Raw genomic sequence first — 24,164 nt, 5'->3', positions numbered from 1 at the left:
TATAACGTTCAATCTACTTATCGAAAATTTTATTTTCGAAAGTATATTAATTCGAAAATATCGATAATATATTTAAAAGAAGTTATAATCATGAAATAACTGTTAAATACAGACATTTTATATATTCGCGAATACAGAATCACAAAATAACGATGGAACACATTCGACAATTTTCAAATTTGAAGGAAAATAATCAACAATGATTGGATCAAAATATTCAACCAGACAAGATAATGAAAATGAAAGTTTTAAATTAAAAAAATTTTAAACTCAAAATACTGATTATATTTGCGCGCACAAAACAGCAATCAACTATGGTCGAAAAAAATCAACTACGAAAATAATGGTCATAACTATATATATATATATTTTTTTTTAACTATATAATACAATAAGAATATGTATATATGTATATTTAAAAATAACAGTTTAGATACGAATATTATTCCATTATCAAAGCTTGAATACGAAATGAGCGATACGACCAATACTCAGAAAGAAAAATGTATTGTAAAGTGCTGGAGGTAGATTCAGGTGGTGTGAATTTTGAAAAGTAAAGTTTTCTTTTATACAACTTCTATAAAGTAGAAGTGTACATTTCAAATCTCACAATTACGAAATAAATGCTTTGATTAAAAAATAACAAATGAAATCTAAATAAAAAGATGATAAAAAAATTTTAAGGACTACCTTTATATAAATGGACCAAAAAATAGAAGGAAATTTTTCCTTTAATACAGACATAGTCTTGTTGAATTTTGACTAAAAAACTTTAACAATAGCTCTTGTAAGAATTTGGGATTTAAAACTATAAAGATGGAGCGCAATTTTTCAATTTAAGGCAAACCATGTACTTGGGATTAACTAATTGATTATTTAAAATTTAAACACGCGCTCTACCTTTATAATTTTAAATCCCAAAATTCTTTTACAATAGCTAATGTTAAAGTTTTTTAGTCAAAATTCAACAAGATTATGTCTGTACTAAAAGAAAAATTTCCTTCTATTTTTTGGTCCATTTATATAAAGGTAGTCCTTAAAATTTTTTATCATCTTTTTAGTTTCACTTTTTTAGTGCTGCCTACAAAAAGGCAATTGCTACTTTGATTAGTAATTTAAGTAATTCCTAAGTGAAAATTCATATCTTTATTTATTTGTTCAAAATAGCAAGATTTAATAGAATTAGTAGAATTTTCGCTGACAACACTGGCGCAAACAACAGAATTCCACCTCGCATCATAACAAGAGAATTCCACCTCGTTTGTCAGCTACTTAATTTGCACAGCTAAAAATCGTGGTGAAATTCGCATACGCCTGAAAGTCTAAAAGAATCGTGTTGAAAGTCGCGCAAGCCTAACAGTATGCAAGGACGTGCATTGAGTTGGGCCTTCAACGAGGTGGAATTCTACAACGCCTGCAACACTCAGGAGGCTAGCCAAGAAGGTATGGCCTAATCTTCTAAATAGGTCGACTTGTGCGTTACGTAGCTCAAATTTTTTGACAAGCATTGCACTGTCACCGAGTTTTTAACAATATTTCAGGTTTCAAGTCCCTAGATATCCAGGAAGTTAGTTAAAAATCGATTGCAAGATTCCAAATTTAAAACTAGTTTTCTCAATATCTCGATCCATGCGCCACGGCTCAAGTTTCATGTCTCTAGCTCATCGGGAAGTTACTCGACAATCGATCGCAATATTCCCCCCGTTTTTAAAGGATTTGCAGTTATCTTGACTAGCGCGCCACCTAGCGGAACCTTGTTTTCTATAAGTTGTATTGTCACCAGGCTTCTAAATAAGTGCCAAGTTTCAAGTCTCTAGATAACCGGGAAGTTAGTTAAAAATGGATTGAAAGATTCCCAAATTAAAATCTGTTTTCTTAGTATTTCGATCCGCGTGCAACCTAGCGAATTTTTTTTGATCAAATGTTGCATTGTCACCGGGCTCTGACCCACGGCCCAAGTTACAAGCCTCTAGCTCATCGGCAAGTTACTCAAAAATCGATCGCAAGATTCCCCTCGTTTTCCAGGGATTTGTAGTTATCTCAATTAGCACGCCACCTAGCAGAACTTTGTTTTCTATAAATTGTATTGTCACCGGGTCTCGAACTATGTGCTAAGTTACAAGTCTCTAGGTAGCCAGGAAGCTAGTTAAAAATGGATTGAAAGATTCCGAAATTAATTTTCCTAATATCTCGATCCATGCGCCACCGGGTTCTGACTTACGGCTCAAGTTTCATATCTCCAGCCCACCGCGAAGTTACTCAAAAATCGATTGCAAGATTCCCTGTGTTTTTTTCAGGGATTTTCAGGGATTTTCCTTTATCTCGATTCGTCTGCCACCTGGCGGCATTTTGTTTTCCACGAATTGTAGTGCTATCGACTCGCAAACTATGTGCTAAGTTTCAAGTCTCTGGATCACCGAGAAGTTAGTTAAAAGTCGATCGCAAAATTTCCATTTTAAAATTAATTTTCTAAGTATCAAGTGTCTAGCTCAACGGGAAGTTACAGAAAAAGACTTTTCCGTGGGTAAAAAATTCGTATGGAAATGAGGGGACAAACATGAAAGCGACTTAATATAAAGGTAAAAAAAGAATTGTGTGCAAAGTATGACTTACAGCGTAAATGCACTGTTTTATTCGGTAACATGCATTCTTTGAAAAGCTCAACATTGCCGTAAGCGTTACGAGGAACGATACCATTTTCTGCTGTTGGTGGATCATACTGCTCGGTTTGCCAGTAACCGAAAAGATCTACTGGCTGATTTTTGAGGATCGTGCGCGTAAACTGTAAAAGAGAGGAAGAAAAAAGAACAACAAATAAAAAATTGATTTATATTTTTCTTTGCCATCCTCACCTTATCCCATTTAGGACGTCCTATAATTTTATAAGGCTCTTCGCCGAGTTTAACAACACGTGCCTCCTTCAGCCAAGTATCACGTGTGTGTAACAAGTGTACACATTCACGTGCATAAATCGGTTCTCCGCGTATAAAACCCAATGTTGGTGGATTAGGTGGATAGATTGCTTGGAATAGAAGTAAATGACGTTGGAGTGCATACAATGGATGGTCTTTAAAAGCGGCGATTGAAGTCGGCATGGGCTTCTCTTCGTGTATACGTCGTAGCTCTTGATCTTCGCGTATGTCGCGCGGTGTACTTTTGCTATAGTATGGTGCAAAGCTTTCCTCAAACCAAGTTCGTTCCACACGGGACTTACGTACAGTTATAGCCCAATCCGAAGAGTAACGAGCGGTAACATCTTTAATGCTCAAATCGTTTTGGAATGCGAACACGTAGGATAAATTGGAAGATGCAGATTTCTAAACAAACAAAAGTTACAATTGTGATGAATTTTAAATTTCGAAAAGGCGCTGTCTGAAATATGACTCTAACTAGCTTTAAAATGTTATTACCTCAAAACCCTCTCAAAGTTCACATCAGTTCAACCAATGACCCTATAGTAGAGCTACTTGTTTTTACATTTATCGGCTGATAGTCAAGGTATGGCGATTTTGGAAGGTTACACAGGTCAAAATAAATCATTCGCATTACAGTTTCGCAGCGCTTCTCAAACCAGCGGGGAGTGTACGGACTTTTCCTCTCGGCGATAAAGTTCACAAAGAAATGCATGCCTGAACATTTTTTTAGTTCATCCTAGCACCTAAAACCCCCAGTCCGTCTCAGTTGCTTCTTCAGGGCCTATCTTATATATAAAAAGAAAGCCTAAAATGTGTGTTAGTTTGTAGCCGGTGTTTGAAGAGATGCGTCGGTCGATTTTGTTCAAACTTTCGCATAAGTTGCGTATACCTCACGCGGTAGTTTGCACATAGGTTTGGTTTCGATCGACGCACAGGGTCTCGAGATATAGGCCAAAACGTGGACCCGTGTTTGGTGATTAACCAAAAAGTAATTCGATAATAAAATATTTAAAATTCAAAGTATAAAATACAAAGTTAATAATTTAACAACAAATAATAACCACTATACCGGGTACCCCTAGAATGTGTTTATAGAATATGGATAACAAATGAAAGCTGTTGATAAGTGCTTTAGTAGAGGGTAATTTTCATACCCCTGGGTGACTAGGATCTCGAGATATAGGCCAAAACATGGATCAGGGTAACACTAGGATGTGTTTTTACATTATGGGTATCAAGTTGAAGCTGTTGATGTGTGCTTTAGTACAGAGTAAGTTTTATGCCGCTGGGTGACTAGGGTCTGGAGATATAGGCCAAAAAGTGGACCCGGATACCCTTAGAATGTGTGTGATATGGTTATCAAATGAAAGCTGAAAGCTTTAAAGTAATTTTCATTGTGATATTCGATTTAGTCGCATCAACCTAACAAAACTGATAAATATTCATGCGAAGCCGAAATTAAGACATGAATTAATTATATCCATATACGTATCTACGTCCTATACGATAAGCCTGAAATTTGGTATATAAATTTGTCTATATTAGCATTTACGATCCTTTTTTCCAGGAAGTAGACCAGAGACAGACTGGGACTGAGACTCGGAGTGGGACTGGGACTGGGACTCGGAATGGGACTGGAACAAAATACATACCACCTTCTGGGACTGGCAATAAGGGATGAAGAAGAATGAGAAGAACTTGAGAGAAGGAGACTGAGAAAGAGATAGAATAAGACAAAGATAGAGATAGATGAAGCCAAAAAGACGGAGGGTGGAGTGAATAAAAGGATTTGGAAAAACAAAGGGGGGGAGGCCAAAATTAGACGGAAACAGCTTATTAAAATGTATGCAGATAGACCAAATTTAGGGCAGAACAACGTCTGCCGGGTCTGCTAGTTTGCTTATTAAGACACATTATTCGATGTAGTGGTGTGGGGAAATTATCCTACGGCTGATTTTATGCTGCATGGACAATTTGGTGGATATTAAAGCGCTAGTCACCAAAACTCTGCAGTCGATCATGGTTTGCGTTTTAATTTCGGATTCATATATAGCGTATTTATAATGACGTCTAGGTAAAAGCGAAGCCTGCTTTATAGACCCAGCTGTGGGCTCTAGCAGTCCGATACAATTTTTATTTATTTGGCAAGAGCTTCCTAAAATATCTACCATGTCTACGATTTGGTAACTCAAAATTTTGTTGAATTACATAGATTAATTTAATAGTTAGTACAAGGTGTAATTACTTCAGAAATGTGATCCCCCAAGTGAGTTTCAGATTCAACAAAATTGTATTTTTCCAAATACTTTATTTAGTTACAGAGATGTATTTTAAATTGTATTACTCATTCTCTGAGTATTAGAAAACCTGCTAAGTACAATCCTTCGAGGATTTATTGTAAATTCATCTAAAATTAGATCTTTTAACTCCGTACCATTTTCCGCTACCAATTTTCTGTGAGCACTCAGCATACATAAACCTTTGAAAAAAAAAAATACAATAAATATATTAAAAAAACTGTATTTACCATTAAGATGAGAGTCTGCCATTGTTGTTTTTTACCCTCCTTAGAGTGCTGAAGGAGCGTTCCACAGTTGCGGTTGTGCAGGGCCTTGCAAGCAGAATTTCAAATGCTTCTCTTATCTTTGGATGGAATGATGTCTTTTCTCGAAGGCACATACAAGATCTGTTGGCCCTAATTTTGGCAAGCCTTGTACCACAATTCCAGTTCATTACCAATACAATATAAATTATAAAAAACCTTGGCATCGGCAAGTTTGCTTTCAGTGTCTTTAAGACTCATCTTTTTGACAATATTTGGATGCAATGTAGTCAAACAAAAAGCAGGATTAATTGGCTGCGAAAACCTTTCACTTAGTGAACAAATTAGGGAGTCTATATGAAGGTGAGGAACTAAAAACCTTTTATGTTGTTGATGTTCAACTTTCAGTTTTGTGTTCTTAGTTCGCGAAGCCCTCCCCCCCCCCCTGCATACGCCTGCCCTTGAATCTAGTCAATAACTGCCCAGCATTTGCAAAAAGGCGTAAGTACATCCCTATGAATGCGTACGAACGCTCGGGGGCTATACGATATTTGCCTTATCAGCAAGTATACCTTTGCTACGCAGCGATGCAATTAATGATTAGAGATCAGTGAAGCCGTACGAACAGAGAGTAAACAGAAATACTTAAAATAAAAAGGGGTAGATTTTTTTTTGGTCTGGAAGTGGTTTTTCATAGCAGGCCCTAGGCTAAGTGCACAGGCCCTAAGGGAGGCTAGATAAATTTACACATTTATACAGCACCCGCTTACAACAAGACAAATGCTTGATTGCATTTGAATTCATTGGCGACCATACGCAGTGTGCCTCAATGAACGATACCAGCGAACTCCTAAACGAGTGCTGGAATATCTTTATCTCAAAGAGGTCGTTGGGGGTCAGATGACCTAGATGATTCGGATAGTGCCTCATGGCACTAGCTACCGGATCTATATTCTGCAAAGGACCGATAGCAATCTCCAAAAACCTCCGAGAAATGTCCTTCCAAATGACTTTCAGCAAATGACCTCAAAAAACAATGTTATACCAAATAGCCAAGGTGCCGCTATATTAAGAGAAGTTGAGAAAATCAGATGGAGGAAGGTGTTTTCTCTCAATTGGGCTTACTTATGCTAAGAAGGAATCATTGGACCAATTGTCAACCTCGCCTACCCGTGACAAATCCCAACGCCTTCGGGGAGTGTCCTTATCGCTACAACGACAACAAGGAATAATTGATCATTGGCATACTTGCTTTCGCAAAACACCTCGGTGAACGGTGAACGCAGATTGAATTTAATTCATTCACAAAATATACTGGATTCATACTGTGTCGAATATTAGCAACACTAAGGCATACTATCATCTCTAACCCGATACTAAGCAGTTACTTGTATCTACATAAACAAATTTATGTCTACACATATGTACATACAAGAAGCGGAGAGATATGTACAAACACATGCATATATCTGAGATACTCACAAAAGTATGCAATCATAGTTGGAAGTATATATGGCTATGCGAGAAGCTATATACGTGCATCTGTAGATTATAGCTGGTGAGTTTATAGCTGGTAAACAAGTAGTAAATTCTAGAAGAAGAAACGCCTAGAAGTATGCGAACGACACAGCGGAGAGTATAAAGGGAGCAAAAGCTGATTAAGCAGAATCAGTTTGATTTAAGTAAACTATCAGTTGCGAAGTATAAGTGTTATTGTGAAGTATTTTCAAGGTAGTCTAATAAAGACCATTTTGCCTTATTGAATATTGGAGTTATTTATTCAACAGTTTAGCGATACGAACGTTAGTTGAAGGTTGCAAATAAGCGGAGTTTCCCTAAATTCGTCACAATACTAAATAGATAAAAGAAAGAAAGTGTTATTCTTAGCAAATGTATATTATTAATTAATTTGAAGCCTCATGCAAAATTTGAATAAGTAAAAGTAGTAAATATTGCTTAACCACATTACAAAGGATACCAACTTTGTGAGGCGATAACGCTGACAAGAACAAATTTTGGTAGGCTGCGTAAAATAAATATTTAAAGAAATTTATGCAGAAAATAATTATCAGATAAATACATTTGTACATATTGTTTGTTATATAATCACAAATCAAAACGAGAGCAAGTAGTTATACATAGGATTGGCAAAAACCAATTAATAAGCGTATACAAAATACTTGCTGGTAGACTTAAGCGCTACAAAATGTCTATACTTCATGCGAATATTTAAAAATTATATTTCTTCTTTAGACGCTCGCGTATTAGCAAGCCTTTAATCAGTTTCTTCCAATTTCCATAGACACGCGCTTCATATTTATCTTGTTCCTTTTGCTCTTGCTCCTCCTGATCTTGATACCAAGCAGCGGTTACTTGATCCCCAAATTCTTCACAAACAACAAAACCATCGTAAAGTGGATGACAAGCGCCTTGATGAAAATCAAAACCAGTCACAGCTTGAGCACAATCGATACCCAATTTCTTACAAATGCGATTTAAGCCAGATACTAGAAAGAATCATAAGGAAATGGTTTAGATTAAAAAAAAATACAAGTGAAGGTGTCTAAGTTCGGGTGTAACAGAACATTATATACTCAGCGTGAGCTTCAATTGTACATTTCATTTCAGATAAATTACTTTTCTACATAACACGTGACACCGCCCGTTAAAAAAAATGTCTCCCCATTTCCTCTTACAAATAAAACTTGATAAGTGAAATATCATTGATTCAAAACTATTTTTTTCTAAATTATAGCTTATTAATCTAGTCTACGAACCTTTTAAACTAGTTTTATATCTAAGTTGCCGTGGTCTTTAACCGAGCCCGTCCATTTTTACTAGAAATATTTCTGCTATAAGGAAAATATGTGTACCCAATTTTGTTACGATATGTAAATTTTTCTTGGAGTTATGGCTACCGAAACATTGAAAATTGCTTAGACAAAAAAGGTGCGGTGCCACACCAATTTTTTCAAATTTAATTGTTTTCCAATTTAATGTTATAATTCAAATTAGAAAGTAAAATTCTATTGATACAAAGCTCTTTTTCGCTAAGATATAGCTTATTATTTTCGTCTACGACCCTCGTCCATTTTTTCTAGAAATATTTCTAGCTATATGGAAAATTTGTGTACCCAATTTTATTAAGATCCGTTAATTTTTCTTCGAGTTATGACTCCCGAAACATAGAAAATTGCTTAGAGCGGTGCCACGCCCATTTTTTGAAATTTAAAGTTTTTCCTGTTTATTGTTATAAATCCACTTGGGAAATGAAATAAAATTTGATATATAGCTCTTTTTTGCAAAGATGTAGCTTATTTTTTTCGTCCACGACCCTTTTAAAAATCTTTTATATAAAAGTGGGTGTGGTCCTTAACCGATTTCGTTAATTTTTCTTCAAAGCATTACTTATAGTAAAGGCAACCTCTCTGCCGAATTTTGTTACGATAGGTTTAACGATTTTTGATTTATGATTAATAATATTTGTAAAATTGATTTTATTACAAGTGGGCGGTGGAAAGCCCATTTAAATTTTTTTTTTTCAAATTTTTATCAATAGACTCAATATCAGTCCGCATGTCAAATTTCAGCATTCTAGGTGTATTATTTACTAAATAATCAGGTTTTTTGTGTTTTTCAAAATGTTATATATATAAAAAGTGGGCGTGGTTATCATCCGATTTCGCTTATTTTCAATACCAATCTATTCTGGGTCAAGATAAGCTCGTGTACCAAATTTGGTGGAGATATCTCAATATTTACACAAGTTATCGTGTTAACGGACAGACGGACGGATGGATATAGCTCAATCAAATTTTTTTTCGATACTGATGATTTTGATATATGGAAGTCTATATCTATCTCGATTCCTTTATACCTGTACAACCAACCGTTATCCAATCAAAGTTAATATACTCTGTGTGCAAAGCACGCTGAGTATAAAAATAAGCATTAAATTGCATTTAATACATACAACGTAAGTGCACAGTTTTCTTGGGCAACATGCATTCCTTGAATAGCTCTACATTGCCGTAAGCATTACGTGGCACAATACCATTTTCAGCTGTTGGCGGCTCATAGTCCTGTGTTTGCCAGTAACCGAAAATCTCAAGCGGTTGATCTTTGATCACTGTTTGTGTTAGCTATGAAAGTTTAAAAGTTTTAAATAACAAAATATAACACAAAACTACTTCACTTCACTCACCCGATCCCATTTGGGTCGCGCCTTTACAATTTTATATGGCTGCTCGCCAAGTTTCACAGTACGCGCTTGTTTAAGCCAAATTTCTCTTGAGTGTAGCGTATGTACACATTCGCGTGCATAAACCGCCTCACCGCGTACAAAACCTAAAGTTGGTGGATTTGGTGGATATATAGCTTGAAATTTGAGTAGATGCCGTTCGAGCGCATACAATGGATGATCTTTGTAATCACCAATTGCGGTGGGCATCGGTTTCTCTTCGTGTATCCTGCGCAGCTCTTGATCTTCGCGTATATCGCGTTGTGTACGTTGGCCATAGTACGATCTAAAGGCTTCCTCCAGCCATGCGCGTTCGACTCGTGACTTGCGTACAGCTGTTGTCCAATTGGGACAATAACGCGCAGTCACATCTTTGATGCTCAAGTCATTTTGAAATGCGAACACGTAGGCAAGATTTGAGGAGGCGGATTTCTAAAAGCGAAAAATCCAAATTAACGATAATGTTAGCGGGTTTGGAATGTTGACGTTAACAGTGTAGGAATTTTCCATATAAAAGTGTTGTTAAAGAATGTCACCTTAATTCGAATCACATTCATTGAATAAATTTTTTTTTAACTACCTAGTGCCGACTAATCACTTTTTTGAATAAAAATTTCAGGAAAAATAAAATTTGGATGAAAAAATTCACTTAACTCGTGCAAAATAAACAAAAGAAACAAGTTAGGAAGGCTAAGTTCAGGTGTAACCGAACATTACATACTCAGCTGAGAGTTTTGGAGACAAAATAAGGGAAAATCACCATTTAGGAAAATTAACCCAGGGTAACCCTGGAATGTGCTTGTATGACATGTGCATCAAATGGAAGGTATTAAAGAATATTTTAAGAGGGAGTGGGCCATAGTTCTATAGGTGGACGCCTTTTCGAGATATCGCAATAAAGGTGGACCAGGGGTGACTCTATAATGTGTTTGTACGATATGGGTATTAAATTAAAGGTATTGAGGGTTTTTAAAGGGAGTGGCCCTCAGTGGTATATGTGAAGGCGTTTTCGAGATATCGACCAAAATGTGGACCAGGGTGACCGAGAACATCATCTGTCGGGTATCGCTATTTCATTTATATATGTAATACCACGAACAGTATTCCTGCCATGATTCCAAGGGCTTTTGATTTCGCCGTGCAGAACTTTTTCATTTTCTTCTACTTAATATGGTAGGTGTCACACCCATTTTACAAAGTTTTTTCCAAAGTTATATTTTGCGTCAAAAAACCAATCCAATCACCATGTTTCATCCCGTTTGGTATAGAATTATGGCATTTTTTCATTTTTCGAAATTTTCGATATAGAAAAAGTGGGCGTGGTCATAGTCGTATTTCGCCCATTTTTAATGCCAAGATAAATAGAGTTCAGGTAAGTACGTGAACTAAGTTTAGTAAAGTTATATCGCTTTTTGCTCAAATTATCGTGTTAAGGCCAAAAGGAAGGACAGATGGGCGACTGTGCATAATAACTGGGCGTGGCTTCAACCGATTTCGCCCATTTTCACAGAAAACAGTTACCGCCACAGAAGCTATAACCTTACCAAGGATTGGTAAATTTTTGTTTGACTTATGGCATTAAGTATTCTAGACAAATTAAATGAAAAAGGGCAGAGCCACGCCCATTTTAAAATTTTCTTTTATTTTTGTATTTTGTTGCACCATATCTTTACTGGCGTTGAATGTTGACATAATTTACTTATATACTGTAAAGATATTCAATTGTTTGTTAAAATTTGACTTAAAAATTTTTTTTTTTTAAATGGGCGTGTTCGTCATCCGATTTTGCTAATTTTTATTTAGCACACAAATAGTAATAGCGGTAACGTTCCTGCCAAATTTCATGATATCTTCAACGACTTCCAAATCACAGCTTGCAAAACCTTCTTTTAAAAGTGGGCGGTGCCACGCCCATTGTCCAAAAATTTACTAATTTTCTATTCTGCGTCATAAGGTCAACCCACCTACCAAGTTTTATCGCTTTATCCGTCTTTGGTAATGAATTATCGCACTTTCTGTTTTTCGATATCGAAAAAGTGGGCGTGGTTATAGTCCGATTTCGTTCATTTTAAATAGCGATCTGAGATGAGTGCCCAGGTACTTACATACAAAATTTCATTAAGATACCTCAAAATTTAATCAAGTTATCGTGTTTACGGACGGACGGACGGACGGAGCTAAATGAATTTCTTTTTTCGCCCAGATCATTTTGATATATAGAAGTCTATATCTATCTCGATTAGTTTATGCCGTTACGGATTACCGTTATGCGAACAAAATTAATATACCCTGTGAGCTCTGCTCAGCTGAGTATAAAAAAAAATAAAGTGATATAAAATAAATAATTGTGCCAGAAAATTAATTTATAACTTCTTAGCCAAAGCTGGCCGATATGGATTATATATGTAATTGATTGCACCTACTATTAGGATTAATTTAATCGTAAATCTATATTCTTTTTAATTACGATTGCTGTAATTCTCTGAGCTCGTAATCGTGGACGAACAAGTGTGATTGCGTAAATCACAGTTTTAATTAAATTCAAATTTTAAAATCAGCCCAGCTTTGTGAGTAGTAAGTAGACTACATGCAAAAGTATCCAAAACCGGTTAGTTCATCTCAAAGCGAATTAAACAAATAAAAAGAAATTAAAAAGGAAAATAAAACAAAATCCACCGTAATATAATGCCTGAAGGCCAGCCTACAACTGGTTTAAAATATAGCCTTCCTCGTTTCCAATTACTTAATTCATTGATTAAATGACGCTCAATCTCTTAGGCGTCTCGTAGGTAAGCATGCCAGTTATCCATTCTAAGCGACAACAAACGACAATTGGAAGCATCAAAGAAGGTCAAATCTTCTTCAAGCTGTTTCCCTCAAATCAGTAGACGCCTTCATAGTCTTCCTCTCCCCGATTCGGGTGTCGATAGGTACAATTAATTTTCTAGGCAGGGCAGTGCCAAGGCTTTATTCGATACACTGATTTCACATCTTTATAAAGTTCGTACATGTAATTATTAAAAAAAAGTCCATACATCCTTCGGAGAAATTTGCCTTCCAAGGATCTTCTCATCTATTTTTTGACATTTCCCATAATTTCAAACCATAGATCAAATCAGGTATGCCCAGAGACTGAGTTTGTTCGAGCCGCCAAGAAAATGAGCAATATCGCAACAATGTTATTTTATTTATAGCCTTCGCTCCTACTCAGACGATATAACCATAAACAAATGAGCCAAGATGCCGCATTCCGGAATCGTTGTATTTGTAATCGGATTTGAAAAAAAAAAGTTTGATGACGTAGAGCTTTTCAAGTTTCTCGATTTTGTACATTTCTCTCATATTTCGCTAGCAGTGTTCGGAGTATTTAAAACCGTTACCTGATTAAACGACTAAGCCGTAGTAAAAATTATATATCGGAGAAAGCTTCGCTAGCTAGGTCATGTTATGCAGATGAACGAATACGCTCCGGCAGTTTGTAAACAAAGGAAAGAAAACACCTTTTCTACCCCAGCGGGTTAGGGGGTTAGAATATACCCGCGGTAGGTATGCCTGTCGTAAGAGGCGACTAAAATACCGGATTCAAGGGGTTGGTGTAGCGTAGCCCTTTCAGGTTGCCAGCACAATATATAGATTCTCCAAACCCAATTGTCAACCTCACCTATCCGTGGCGAATCCTGTTTCATTAACAGCCAAAGCTCTGGCGACCCCGAACTCCTCATGGATATAGGGGGTGGGAGGGCGGTATGGCCTAGAAGGTCGCATGTGGTTATAACAAATGTTCCCGAGATGGTCAGGATTGGTACCGGAACGTACCGGATTTGCATCCCGCAAAGGACCATCAACTCGATAACACTCCCCTAGGCCTTGGGGAGTGTCCTTATCGCTACAACAACAACAGAACACCTTCTATGAGTTGGGAGAGACAGTTGGAGGAAGCTTTGATCTCGCTTGGTGCTCCCAATTGGCGACTGTTATCGCAAAACAGGGTTAGCTGGCCTCACTGACTCAACGCACTACATTTTTATATACATAGATCGCGTCCGGACACATTTTTTCTACAGTTTACTCCTTCAATGCTCATATTGCACTTAGCCCTCTCTGAACTGAAAGTTACGACTTCTTCTCCGTCACACTCCGTAATTCTGTATCAAATCACCGTCACTTGTTGCCTGAGTGGCTATCGCCCCATTATAGGTCACGCGCGAAATAGCATATTCGGTAGCGGAGTGAAGCTGGGATCCAGTAGCCAATACGACGTTCAGCGTGGTGAAAGAGGGAAACTGCGAAGGTTCGTTAGATATCTCCATCGTGAGAGACAGGAGGCCGATGCTCATTTTTGCATATTGCAGTCAGTAGATCCATTGGCGTATTTCCTTACTTCTAAGTTTTTATTCACATCAACTAAACCAACATAAAACAAATTTTTGCCGAGTTCAATAAAAAGTTAAAAAAAGTTGTTTGCCTCCAACGCAAACATTTTCGGTCCACTAAGCAGTTCTACATTTTAAACCGAGGGTATATCCTTTAAGCGCATATAACAGGTATTATAAGGGGTAAAATGCATTTTCGAAAAATTAAAAGTAATGAACTACAGATATAGTTGGATTATCTGGTAATGCAACAGATATATTTCCATGCATTTGTATGAGCTGACACGCCATCAGAATAGGCCAAAAAGGTTGTTATTCGACTTAACCCCAAAAACGGAGAAATAATTGGCGATTTTTAAGGTTAGGACCGAACCGGTGATGCTACGAACTATCTGATAAAAGATACGGATTCAGCTAATCAAAATACATGCATAGGTCTTTTGGTTTCTTGTGCGGCTGTGTAATTTATCGCTTTTAATTTAAGATCAACCTTTTGACTCCTTATTTATATATTTATAATGCATAGTATCTGTTAAAAAATGTATACAACTTAATTAAGAAAAGAAGGTAGACCACGCTTATACTTTGTTAAATACAATAAATTAATAAAATATTTGGGGAAGATTATAATTTTGAACTTCGAAAACCAAAATCTACGTTTTGAAAGCTAACTTCGAAAAACATGGATCAATCTCTACAAAAATGTGGTTTGGTGCGATACCCAGAAAAAAATTATTTGTATTACAGAAAATTTCTCTGGATTGTCTCTTGTTGATTTCTTCGGATATTTTCTTGTCAGTAGTTTGTTTTGTCTGGTTTGTGTCTTGCCGGGATTTCTGAAAATTATGGGAGAGTCGGAATTTTAAGGTGCATCCATGCAGTACTTCCATAAACCGGAAGAAAGTTGCTTAGGATGGCAGAACTTACGGAGCGTTGTTTTGCTGCCCTCGCCGTTCCGACTGACACCTTGATAAAATAATTTAAAAAAAAATTTTAAGTTAAACAGTTTTATTGAAAACAATACTTACAAGAAGTAATAATAATACTAAAAGCTAGGTCGCTTTCTATTCTTGTATGTATTATGTGTTCCAAATATGAGCCAAATGGGACCACAAATACGATTTTTGTGAATACCTCAATCCTTGCGCCACCTAGTGGCGATTTTTTTTTTCATATGTCGCTTTCTATTCTTGTATGTATTATGTGTTCCAAATATGAGCCAAATCGGACCACAAATACGATTTTTGTGAATATATCGATCCTTGCGCCACCTAGCGGCGATTTTTTCATAGATCGCTTTCTATTCTTGTATATATTATGTGTTCCGAATATGAGCCAAATCGGACCACAAATACGATTTTTGTGAATATCTCGAGCCTTGCGCCACCTAGCGGCGATTTTTTCATAGGTCGCTTTCTTTCTTGTATGTATTATGTGTTCCAAATATGAGCCAAATCGGACCACAAATACGATTTTTGTGAATATCTCGATCCTTGCACCACCTAGAGGCGATTTTTTCATAGGTCGCTTTCTATTCTTGTGTATATTATGTGTTCCGAATATGAACCAAATCGGACCACAAATACGATTTTTTTTAATATCTCGAGTCTTGCGCCACCTAGCGTCGATTTTTTCATAGGTCGCTTTCTTTCTTATATGTATTATGTGTTCCAAATATGAGCTAAATCGGACCACAAATACGATTTTTGTGAACATCTCGATCCTTGCGCCACCTAGAGGCAATGTTTTTTTTTCTTATTATTGCATTGTCATCGGGTTCTGAACTATACTCCAAGTTTCAAGCCTGTATCTTATCGGGAAGTTACTTAAATTTCAATTACAAAATTCGTGCCAGTCAACTCAAGCTAAAGAGAACCGTTTAAAAAAGGGACGTGAGTTTGTCATCCCTAACGAAAAAATATCTATCAGATATTAAAGAAACCGTCTAAGAGGTTGATCCTTTCTATTTGTATGCTTCTATTCCTGAGTTTAAAAGGTATCTCTTTTTAAGTACAGGTCCTTTCTGACCCATATTCTGTGACACAGCGCTATCACGACCGTTGTAAAATCCAAACATATAAAGAAAACCAAATAATTGATATAAAATGATTTACACAAAAAAATTATATAAATTAAATGTAATAATAAAAGAGCCACAAAACTGTTCTAATAATTGGAATACAAACGAAGTTTAAAATGTTTTACTTACGTGTGTCATTTGTTTTATCATTCAAAACTCTTGAGTTCATTTATTTCACAATACAATTTTTCTACTCACCCTAATCGCATCTACGGAGTGTAATTTGCCTTTGAACAACTCTATGCATATCCACTGCTCTTCCGCATCAGACCATGCTTCCACCCAAATATCTGCTGCTGTTGGATTACGTTTCACTGCACCACCGCCACTGCCTTCATCATCCGACGATATTACACGCCTATCAACTTTCGTCTTATCTTTCGCTACCTTTTTTTTCTCAACAGAATTTGGCGCCTTCTTGGGTTGCTTCGGTGGTGAAGGTTCGAAATCTTCATCAGATTCATCATGCGTTTTCGATTTGTTTTTCTTTAACTTTTTTAATTGTGGACGCTTTTTCTTATCCAAACTATCATCGGCGCCATCCAATTGTGGCAATACGACTCCATCGCCATTGACTTTTTGACATGCACGTAAATTACGTCCTGAGCGCGTACCACTCGCTACTTGTTCAGGGGCGGCATTAGCACTTTTTGATTTTAAAAATTCTGTCGAAATTTGTATTTTTTGTGTTGGACTTTTCGCGTTAGCGCGTGTGCTTTTTGGTTTTGTTCCGCCTGTTTGCGACTCGGGAAATGTATTTTTATAATTTGTACTTTGTAGAAATTTGGGTGAGATATGTAGTTTGGGTGATTTGCTGCGCGAACGTGTATCACGTGTGTTAAGAGCAGACTCAGCATGCGTTTGATTTGATTTACGTTCGTTTGTTTCGGCAGTGTGTACCGTTTTGCCCGATTGTATAACAATTTTTGGCAAAACAGGTGAACCTATTTGTATAATGGGTTTATCATTTTTTGTTATATTTGTTATAGCTTTATTTTTTGCTTGTTGTTTAGTGGGAGCTTGGCGCGTACGTTTTGCGATGGGTGTTGCTCCGCTCACGCTAAAACAAGGTTTATCAGCTGATAGTTTGGGGACGATTTCACTTACTTTTGCTCCTCGCTTGCTCTTGAGGCGTGCGAGGGTAGGTTTTTTGGTGGGAACTACTGTTTCTTTGGGTGGCTTTGAGTTGCGCGCTGCATCCTCGTCCTCTTCACTATCTACTGTTTTGTTAGACTCCAAGGACCTTGTGTCGGAGTTTATGGCTATATTTTCTTTTCTCTTATTGGCTGGCTCTAGTGTCTTACATTCTTCTTTATTTGCATCGTTTCGCGATGCTTGCATCATTTTTGAGTTGCGCTGCTCTGTATCGTTTATATCTGTTTTAGCTTTTTTGGCTTCACTGTCGCCACCATTCACCTGCTTTTCACTCGCTATCATATCAGCCAGCTTTGCACTAAGTGCTCTCTTGCGTTCTTTGTGGTAGTCTCTGGCAACTTCTTTTTTTTCACTGTAGTTTTTTTTCCTTTCTAATTCTTTTTTAATGGTTTTATTCTGCTCTTTTAACGCTTCTTCAACTTTTTTTTCCTTCTTTTCTTTTTCCTCCTTATTGCTGACTTTTTCTTTATCTTTCTCTCTTTTTTTCTCTTCCCTCTTGCGGTCAGCCTTCTCTGTCCTTTCTTCACATGATGTTTCCTTTTTTAACCCTTCCTTCTTCAACTTGTTCGCCTCTAGTTCAATCTTCTCCACCTCGGCCTTTATTTCACTCGCTTCTTTCTTCATTTTGATTGTCAACAAATCTGACTGCGCCGGCCGCAGTGGCAATGGCTGCATATTAACGATTAATCGACACTGCAAACCCATCGCTCTTAACAAAATTACAAATATGAATGCAAAATCCTGCTTACAACTTGCTTCCTTCTTCCTTATTTGTTCTAGAAGCTCACGCTTTACACGCCTTCTGCTCTTCCGTACTTTTTCACCATACAAATTTGGTGATGTCAATTTGACTGCCGTTTTATACCAAGTGACCATCGATTGAAAGTATTTTATTTCTGTGCCACGATCTGGTGGATAGGCATTGCTGCTCGGTAGCAGTTTAAGTGCAGCTTGCATTAGTCGTGTATAGTTTAGCATGCGATTGTAACGATAACTTCGTGCAAAACAGCAAAGTAAACTTGTTTTGTGTAAATTGAGAAAACGTTCTTTCAAATCTCGATTCAATTTCCGTTTCAATGCCATCTCAAGATCTTGTTGTTTCTTTTCTTTGTTGCGTCGTTGCTTGGAAGGGAGTTCCACATGTATCTCAAGACCTTCGGTGGTATTCAACAATGCGCTGGAATCATGTGTGGTCGAGTGCGACACACATCCAGTGTCTTCTGAAATAATACAAAAAAACGACCCGTTGAAGGGAAGGAAGCAAGTGTAAGTGATGTTAGCATTTCCGGTTATTATATGCAGTTTTAGTAGTTAGTAGTAGCAGTGGTTAGTTATTGGAAGCTTAGTGATGCAGCGATTATTTGTTAGTGATAACGAGTGAATGCGACATGTGGAGACGAGGACGAGCAGTTAGACAAAGGACAAGTGTAATCAAATACTACACACAAAAACTAAGGAACATATACCTACTATTTTAATATAAAGGCACATACATACATACATACAAACAAACCCACAAATTTACGTACATCTGTGAGTAAAAAAATAACAGCAAAAATAATTTGTTGTTGTCATCAATTACATATTTCCCCTTCTATTTTTTCCCTTAATTAAAAAAAAAAAGTTCAAGAATTGCACATTGAAAACTGTGTAAACCAATTTCGGAACCGTTTTAGAAAAACATCAAAATTTCAAAAAGTTACACAAAATTTTCGTGAAAGTCTTCAAATGTTTATTTGGAATGTTAGCAAACATTTTCGAAAAAAAATCGAAAACTCAAAAGATTTTTGAAAACCAAAATTCGAAAACTCGAAGTTTTTAAAAAACGTCACAAAAATGTTCAGATGTTTATTTAGAATGTTAGGCGTTGTTTTCGAAACAGTTCGAAAATTTGTGTGGTTTTTAAAAATCTTCATAATCCTTCACTTGTTTTCTCAAATCTAAAAATTCACATTAGTTTTGACCCCTTTTTCAAATTGGAAGAAATTTGATGATAAACTTTTAAAAATCTCTATACATTAAAATGTAGCAGTAAAAAAACAGATTTGGCACTTTCTACCGATTGTCAAGAATTGTTTGCGTGTTCGAAAAGTTTCGAGTTATTTTCGATGTTGAAATAATAAGCACATAATTTTAATATCGAATTTCGCTTCGGAATCCTGGTTAAATTATTCAATTTTCCACCTTCTAATTATGATCGATGTTCAAATAATTTTCGAAGTTTCGCTCCAAAATCCTGGTTAAATTATTCAATTTTCCACATTCAAATTATGGTAGATGTTCAAATAATTTTCGAAGTTGGAGTTATTTTCGAAATTTAAATTTAATTTGGAAGCTATTGCAATTACCTTTTTGAGAGGAACCAGCTTCATAATTCAAATATGCTAATTTTCTTTGACATTGAAAAGTAATACTTTGAACGCTTATTAAGCTTTGGTTTATTTTCGAAGCGGAAGGCATTCTTAAAAATTAAACACTTATATTTTTATGTTATAAATATAAACTTCTTTCCTTTTAGTTTTTCGCCAAGAACTATTTTTACTTAGGTCACTTTCAACAGCGTACACTACAAGATCGAATTTTCCAAAATTATTAAAGTTAAAAAAAATGGTTGTTAAAATAAAATTACGAATGCTTTTTTAAGCTTCATTTTATTTTCGAAGTGAAAAAATTTTTCGAAACTAGATTCATATACAGCGGCGAACAAAAAATAACAGTGCCAATTTTTACCCAATTTCGTCAATCAATTTATTTTCTATATTGTAACAAAAACACTTTGTAACTGAAAATATGCAAACCAATAGCAGACGCTTTCGAAAAAATGCGAAACTTCGAAAAAATTTTACGAAAAATTAGAAATTATTTTTAAATAATTTGGGAAAAATTTAAACAACATGACTTCAGGACGGAAAAAGCGACAGCTGTTTCGATCATACCTTGTAAATCTCTTCACAGGCTTTTTTCCCGGGAGTGGGATTTGAACCCGCACTCCTACGATGGTTGATGTGTTTCAAACGCATTCAGCTACGTTATGCCTTAGTTGTTGTAAACTTACCCCAACTGCCTTCTTCGCATATTTTATTCTTTACATACTTCGTATATTATCATGTGTTAAAGATATGCTTTTTGTTGGTGGAAGGTTCCAAAGGAACTGGTATTATTGCCTTTGTTTTGTTTATAGAACTACAAAGAATTAACCATTGTTGTCTATTTAATTTAAGTCGTACAAATATTTGGTGCTCCCTGAACTTTTTTAATATTACGTTTGGCAATTTTTTTTTCCGAGGGTGTTTAAGATTTTTCTCCAAAGTGTGACTTTTTTTTTTTTTTTTTTTGAAGAAAATCTGAAACACCCCTTTGGAAACAAAAATTTTTTAATTAATGCGTATTTCGAGAGACCTATAACTTCTATTTTGTTAGACTAAACTTGGTTGCCAATTAGAGCACTCCAAATAAAAAGTTTTGTAAAATTCTCGATTTTGTTCGAAAACGTTTATGAGATCAAATGGAAACATACAAAAAAAGGAATTTGCTTTGACGAAATTTGAAAAAAAAATTGTCACCGCTATTTTTCTGTTCGGTGCTGTACTAGCAGAGTATCAAATTTCTAAAGTTTTCATAGTAAAGTTAATTGCTTTGCTCACTCTGAATAGTGAAAACCTCAATTTCGAAATTTCAAATTCGAATTTTCGTAGTCGTGTCCATTTCCACCTGCTTTGTATAAGTGTTAATTTTAACGCAGGAAAAAAATACAAATGCTTTTAAAACATCAATTCATTTCCGAAATGGTAAATATTTTCGAAACCATATTCTTATCTGTATTTCGGGAGCTGAGTATTGAACTCGAAATCTTCAACATTCACACTTTATACTAGATACCCATATTCACTCAGTCATATTTCTCTAATATCAATAAATAAAGCATATTCATATATAATTTCTTTGTCTAATCAAATCATTAATTTATTCACTTGTTTCTGGATTTAATTTGTTATACTAGCGTGGACCATGTAGGAATAAAATACACTTGAGAAAAAGATAATTTTTACTCAGTTAACTTGATAACTCAAGTTTGAATTTTCGAGTTTTAGTGAATTTCCCTTTGTGGTGTATGATTTTCAATTTTATTGGATACAACTTCAGTAAGAAAGGAACGAAAATGATTGAGAATGCCATTGCAAGATGAAATCACTAAGACTCGATTTGTTCGTCTGAGCTATCGTTCGAATGATGCCCTTAAAGAAACTTGTTAATTTTCGAAGCTTATAAAACAAATCGCCACTTTATTAAAAAAAATGTTTTCTTGGTTTTTGCATTGAATTGTATTGCATTTTTTTTTTATTTTCCACATAAAAGCGTGAGTATGTGTGTTTATGTGTGTGTGTAGGTGTTGTTGTTGTTGTTGTTGTAGGTGTGATTGTGCAGCTTAAAATCCATTGAATATTTATTTATTTATGTTCACTTTTGTATTACTAATACGCTTCATTCGGTTTTTTTTTGTTTTGTTAGATTCATTTTAAATTACATGTAATTGTTTTAACGTTTAATTATTTGAGAAATTTCACATTTTTAATATTTTCAGTACCTACGTTTGCACTAAAAGGTAAAACTGGTTTTAAATTTAATTTTGCATTTCTTTATTGGTTTCTTTTTACGTGATTTCCTTGCTTTATTGTATATGTACATATATAAATATGTGTGAATGAATTAATTTCATTAAAAAGAATTTTTTTTTTTAATTTACACGCGCTTAGACATGACAAATGTTTTTTATCATTGCTTAGTTTGATTTTTGACATGATTTAAAGTAAATTCGTTAACAACCAGTTCGAGTTAATTAATGAGTTTATATATCTGTAATATAAATTGCTTAACAAATAAGTTAGGCATACTCTTTCTGTTTTAAATTTTTGTTTTTGGATGCAATGGAATGTGAAAATTTTTTTAAATCAGGGATATGAACAAGATAGAAATTTCATTTTTGTAGAACTAAGTCCACGCCCTTTTAAAATACTCATTAACACCTTTCATTTGATACCCATAACGTACAAACACATTCTAGAGTCAGCCCTGGTCCACCTTTATGTCGATATCCCTAAATGGCGCCCATCTATAGAACTATGGCCCACTCCCTCTTAAAATACTCTTTAATACCTTCCATTTGATACACATGTGATACAAACATTCATTCATTTCATTTTCCTACATGGTGATTTTCCCTTATTTTGTCTCCATAGCTCTCAACTGGGTATGTAATGTTCGGTTACGCCCGAACTTAGTCTTCCTTACTTGTTCTTTCTTCTATTCTAATTTAAAAAAATTTCAATTAAGAAAAAATGTATCATAACAATAATAATGATAAAATAATTATTGTTAGGCTTTGAGTTCGATTCAAACCAGCGATCTTAGAAATCAGTAGGCCGATATAACAACAAAAAAAAATTGAAAATCAAAGATGGCAAAATTGCCTGAGAGGATAACAGTGACTGAATTCTACACCATCATGTTAACAGGTACACAAATCCGCATCTCGCCAATTGAGTTCCATAAAACACATGTTCCAACTATACTCCAGAAAAAGGGAAAAGGTCAAGTCGTCGTCCAAAACTGGTATTGAAAACGTAATTCCAATTCAATTTCAAAGCAGATATTTTTTAAAAAGTAAGAAAATTTTATAATGTTATGGTAATAAAATATTGACTAACGGAAAGGTGCTCACAAATAAACTGATTGTCAGCGTCAAAAAAAAAAAACTAAATGTAAAATTTTTCACTAAGCTGTGATTATTTTTGTTTATAAGTTTTAAATTTATTAAGGACATGCGACAAAATATGAAAACATTTTGTACTCACAATCCTATGGTATATACAGACGGACCATAGATACCAGAGGTGATTTCAGTCAGCGTCTTCGGACACAGTGCCAGAATATCGGTGCATTCGAGAATGTATCAGAGCATAAGCCAATGTGCTAAGTAGAACCTATACTTTCACAATACTTAGTCGAGCCGCACACGATCTCATCATGCGAAATAAAAATGGAGCGAAATCTCTTTAGAATTTTCGCAAAACTTAATTAGATATTTAAAACCGGATAACACAATTTTAAAGATCTAGATTAGTTAAGTATTACTTTATTATTAACTTATAAAGGTGAGGAAATATTTTTTCGGATTTCCTGACCTAAATTTGCCACTTTCTGAACTTCATTTGCTTTGTTCTCAAATACATTTTTCTCAAATACAATTGAAGCAGGTCTAGAATTTTTGGAAAATTCTTAATCTACAAAAATTAATGAAATTATACTACTTTATACATAATTTTTTACTTTAAATGCAAAAAATATTTTATAACAAAATGTTTACATAAATAATGGCGTTAATTTTGTAAATAGAATGTTATTTTACATACATATACATATGAAAGTAAGAATGTAAGTACCTACAAATATGTATATTAGAGCGGGTCAAATTGTATGGATGGATGTTTCTCCATCAGGAGCATAGCAAAAACGTAATCTACAGATGATTCTAAGAAAAATTGCTCAATACAACATAGCTCTAAGTCCGATTTCGAGATCCCGGTTTTTGCAAAATAGATATTTTGCCATATGAATGTAGGGTTTGGCCAAAAAGTCTTCATAGCTTCTGATAGAATTATAGGAAAAATATCATATTGGGCTTACTTTAGAGGTATTTTAAGTACATTTCAGAATCTGTATTAATATTAACAGAAAGTCGTGAAAAACCACCACGAATGGAGGGAAAAAAGATTTTAAAAAATAAATAACATAACATTACTTTTATTTTGAAAAATACGTTTAAATGGTAAATTCTAAGTAAAAAAATTATTTTTTAAAT

At 35.2% G+C, this 24,164-nt stretch overlaps 1 protein-coding gene across 3 annotated transcripts in view; it reads right to left on the bottom strand.

Annotated features, from left to right (window-relative positions):
- Xpc (DNA repair protein complementing XP-C cells homolog) overlaps positions 1-24,164 on the bottom strand; it is a 38,393-nt gene that overhangs the window by 10,524 nt on the left and 3,705 nt on the right. Inside the window, exons 3-6 of one of the 3 annotated variants that reach the window (XM_067775803.1) lie at positions 16,349-18,525; positions 9,662-10,129; positions 9,431-9,599; positions 7,335-7,964 (exon numbers count right to left, since the gene is read on the bottom strand). In XM_067775803.1, the coding sequence (XP_067631904.1) occupies positions 7,687-7,964; positions 9,431-9,599; positions 9,662-10,129; positions 16,349-18,525 (3,092 nt within the window). In that variant the 3' untranslated portion in view covers positions 7,335-7,686. Of the gene's footprint in view, positions 1-2,613; positions 2,783-2,852; positions 3,318-7,334; positions 7,965-9,430; positions 9,600-9,661; positions 10,130-16,348; positions 18,526-24,164 lie in introns of those variants that run through there. The other 2 variants (XM_067775804.1, XM_067775805.1) reach the window with 2 other exon arrangements.

This window comes from Eurosta solidaginis, chromosome 3 (genome assembly GCF_040869045.1).
Source record: "Eurosta solidaginis isolate ZX-2024a chromosome 3, ASM4086904v1, whole genome shotgun sequence".
Lineage (NCBI taxonomy): Eukaryota > Metazoa > Arthropoda > Insecta > Diptera > Tephritidae > Eurosta > Eurosta solidaginis.
The sequence above is the reverse complement of the archived record's forward strand: the minus strand, read 5'-3'. Positions and strand labels throughout refer to the sequence as shown.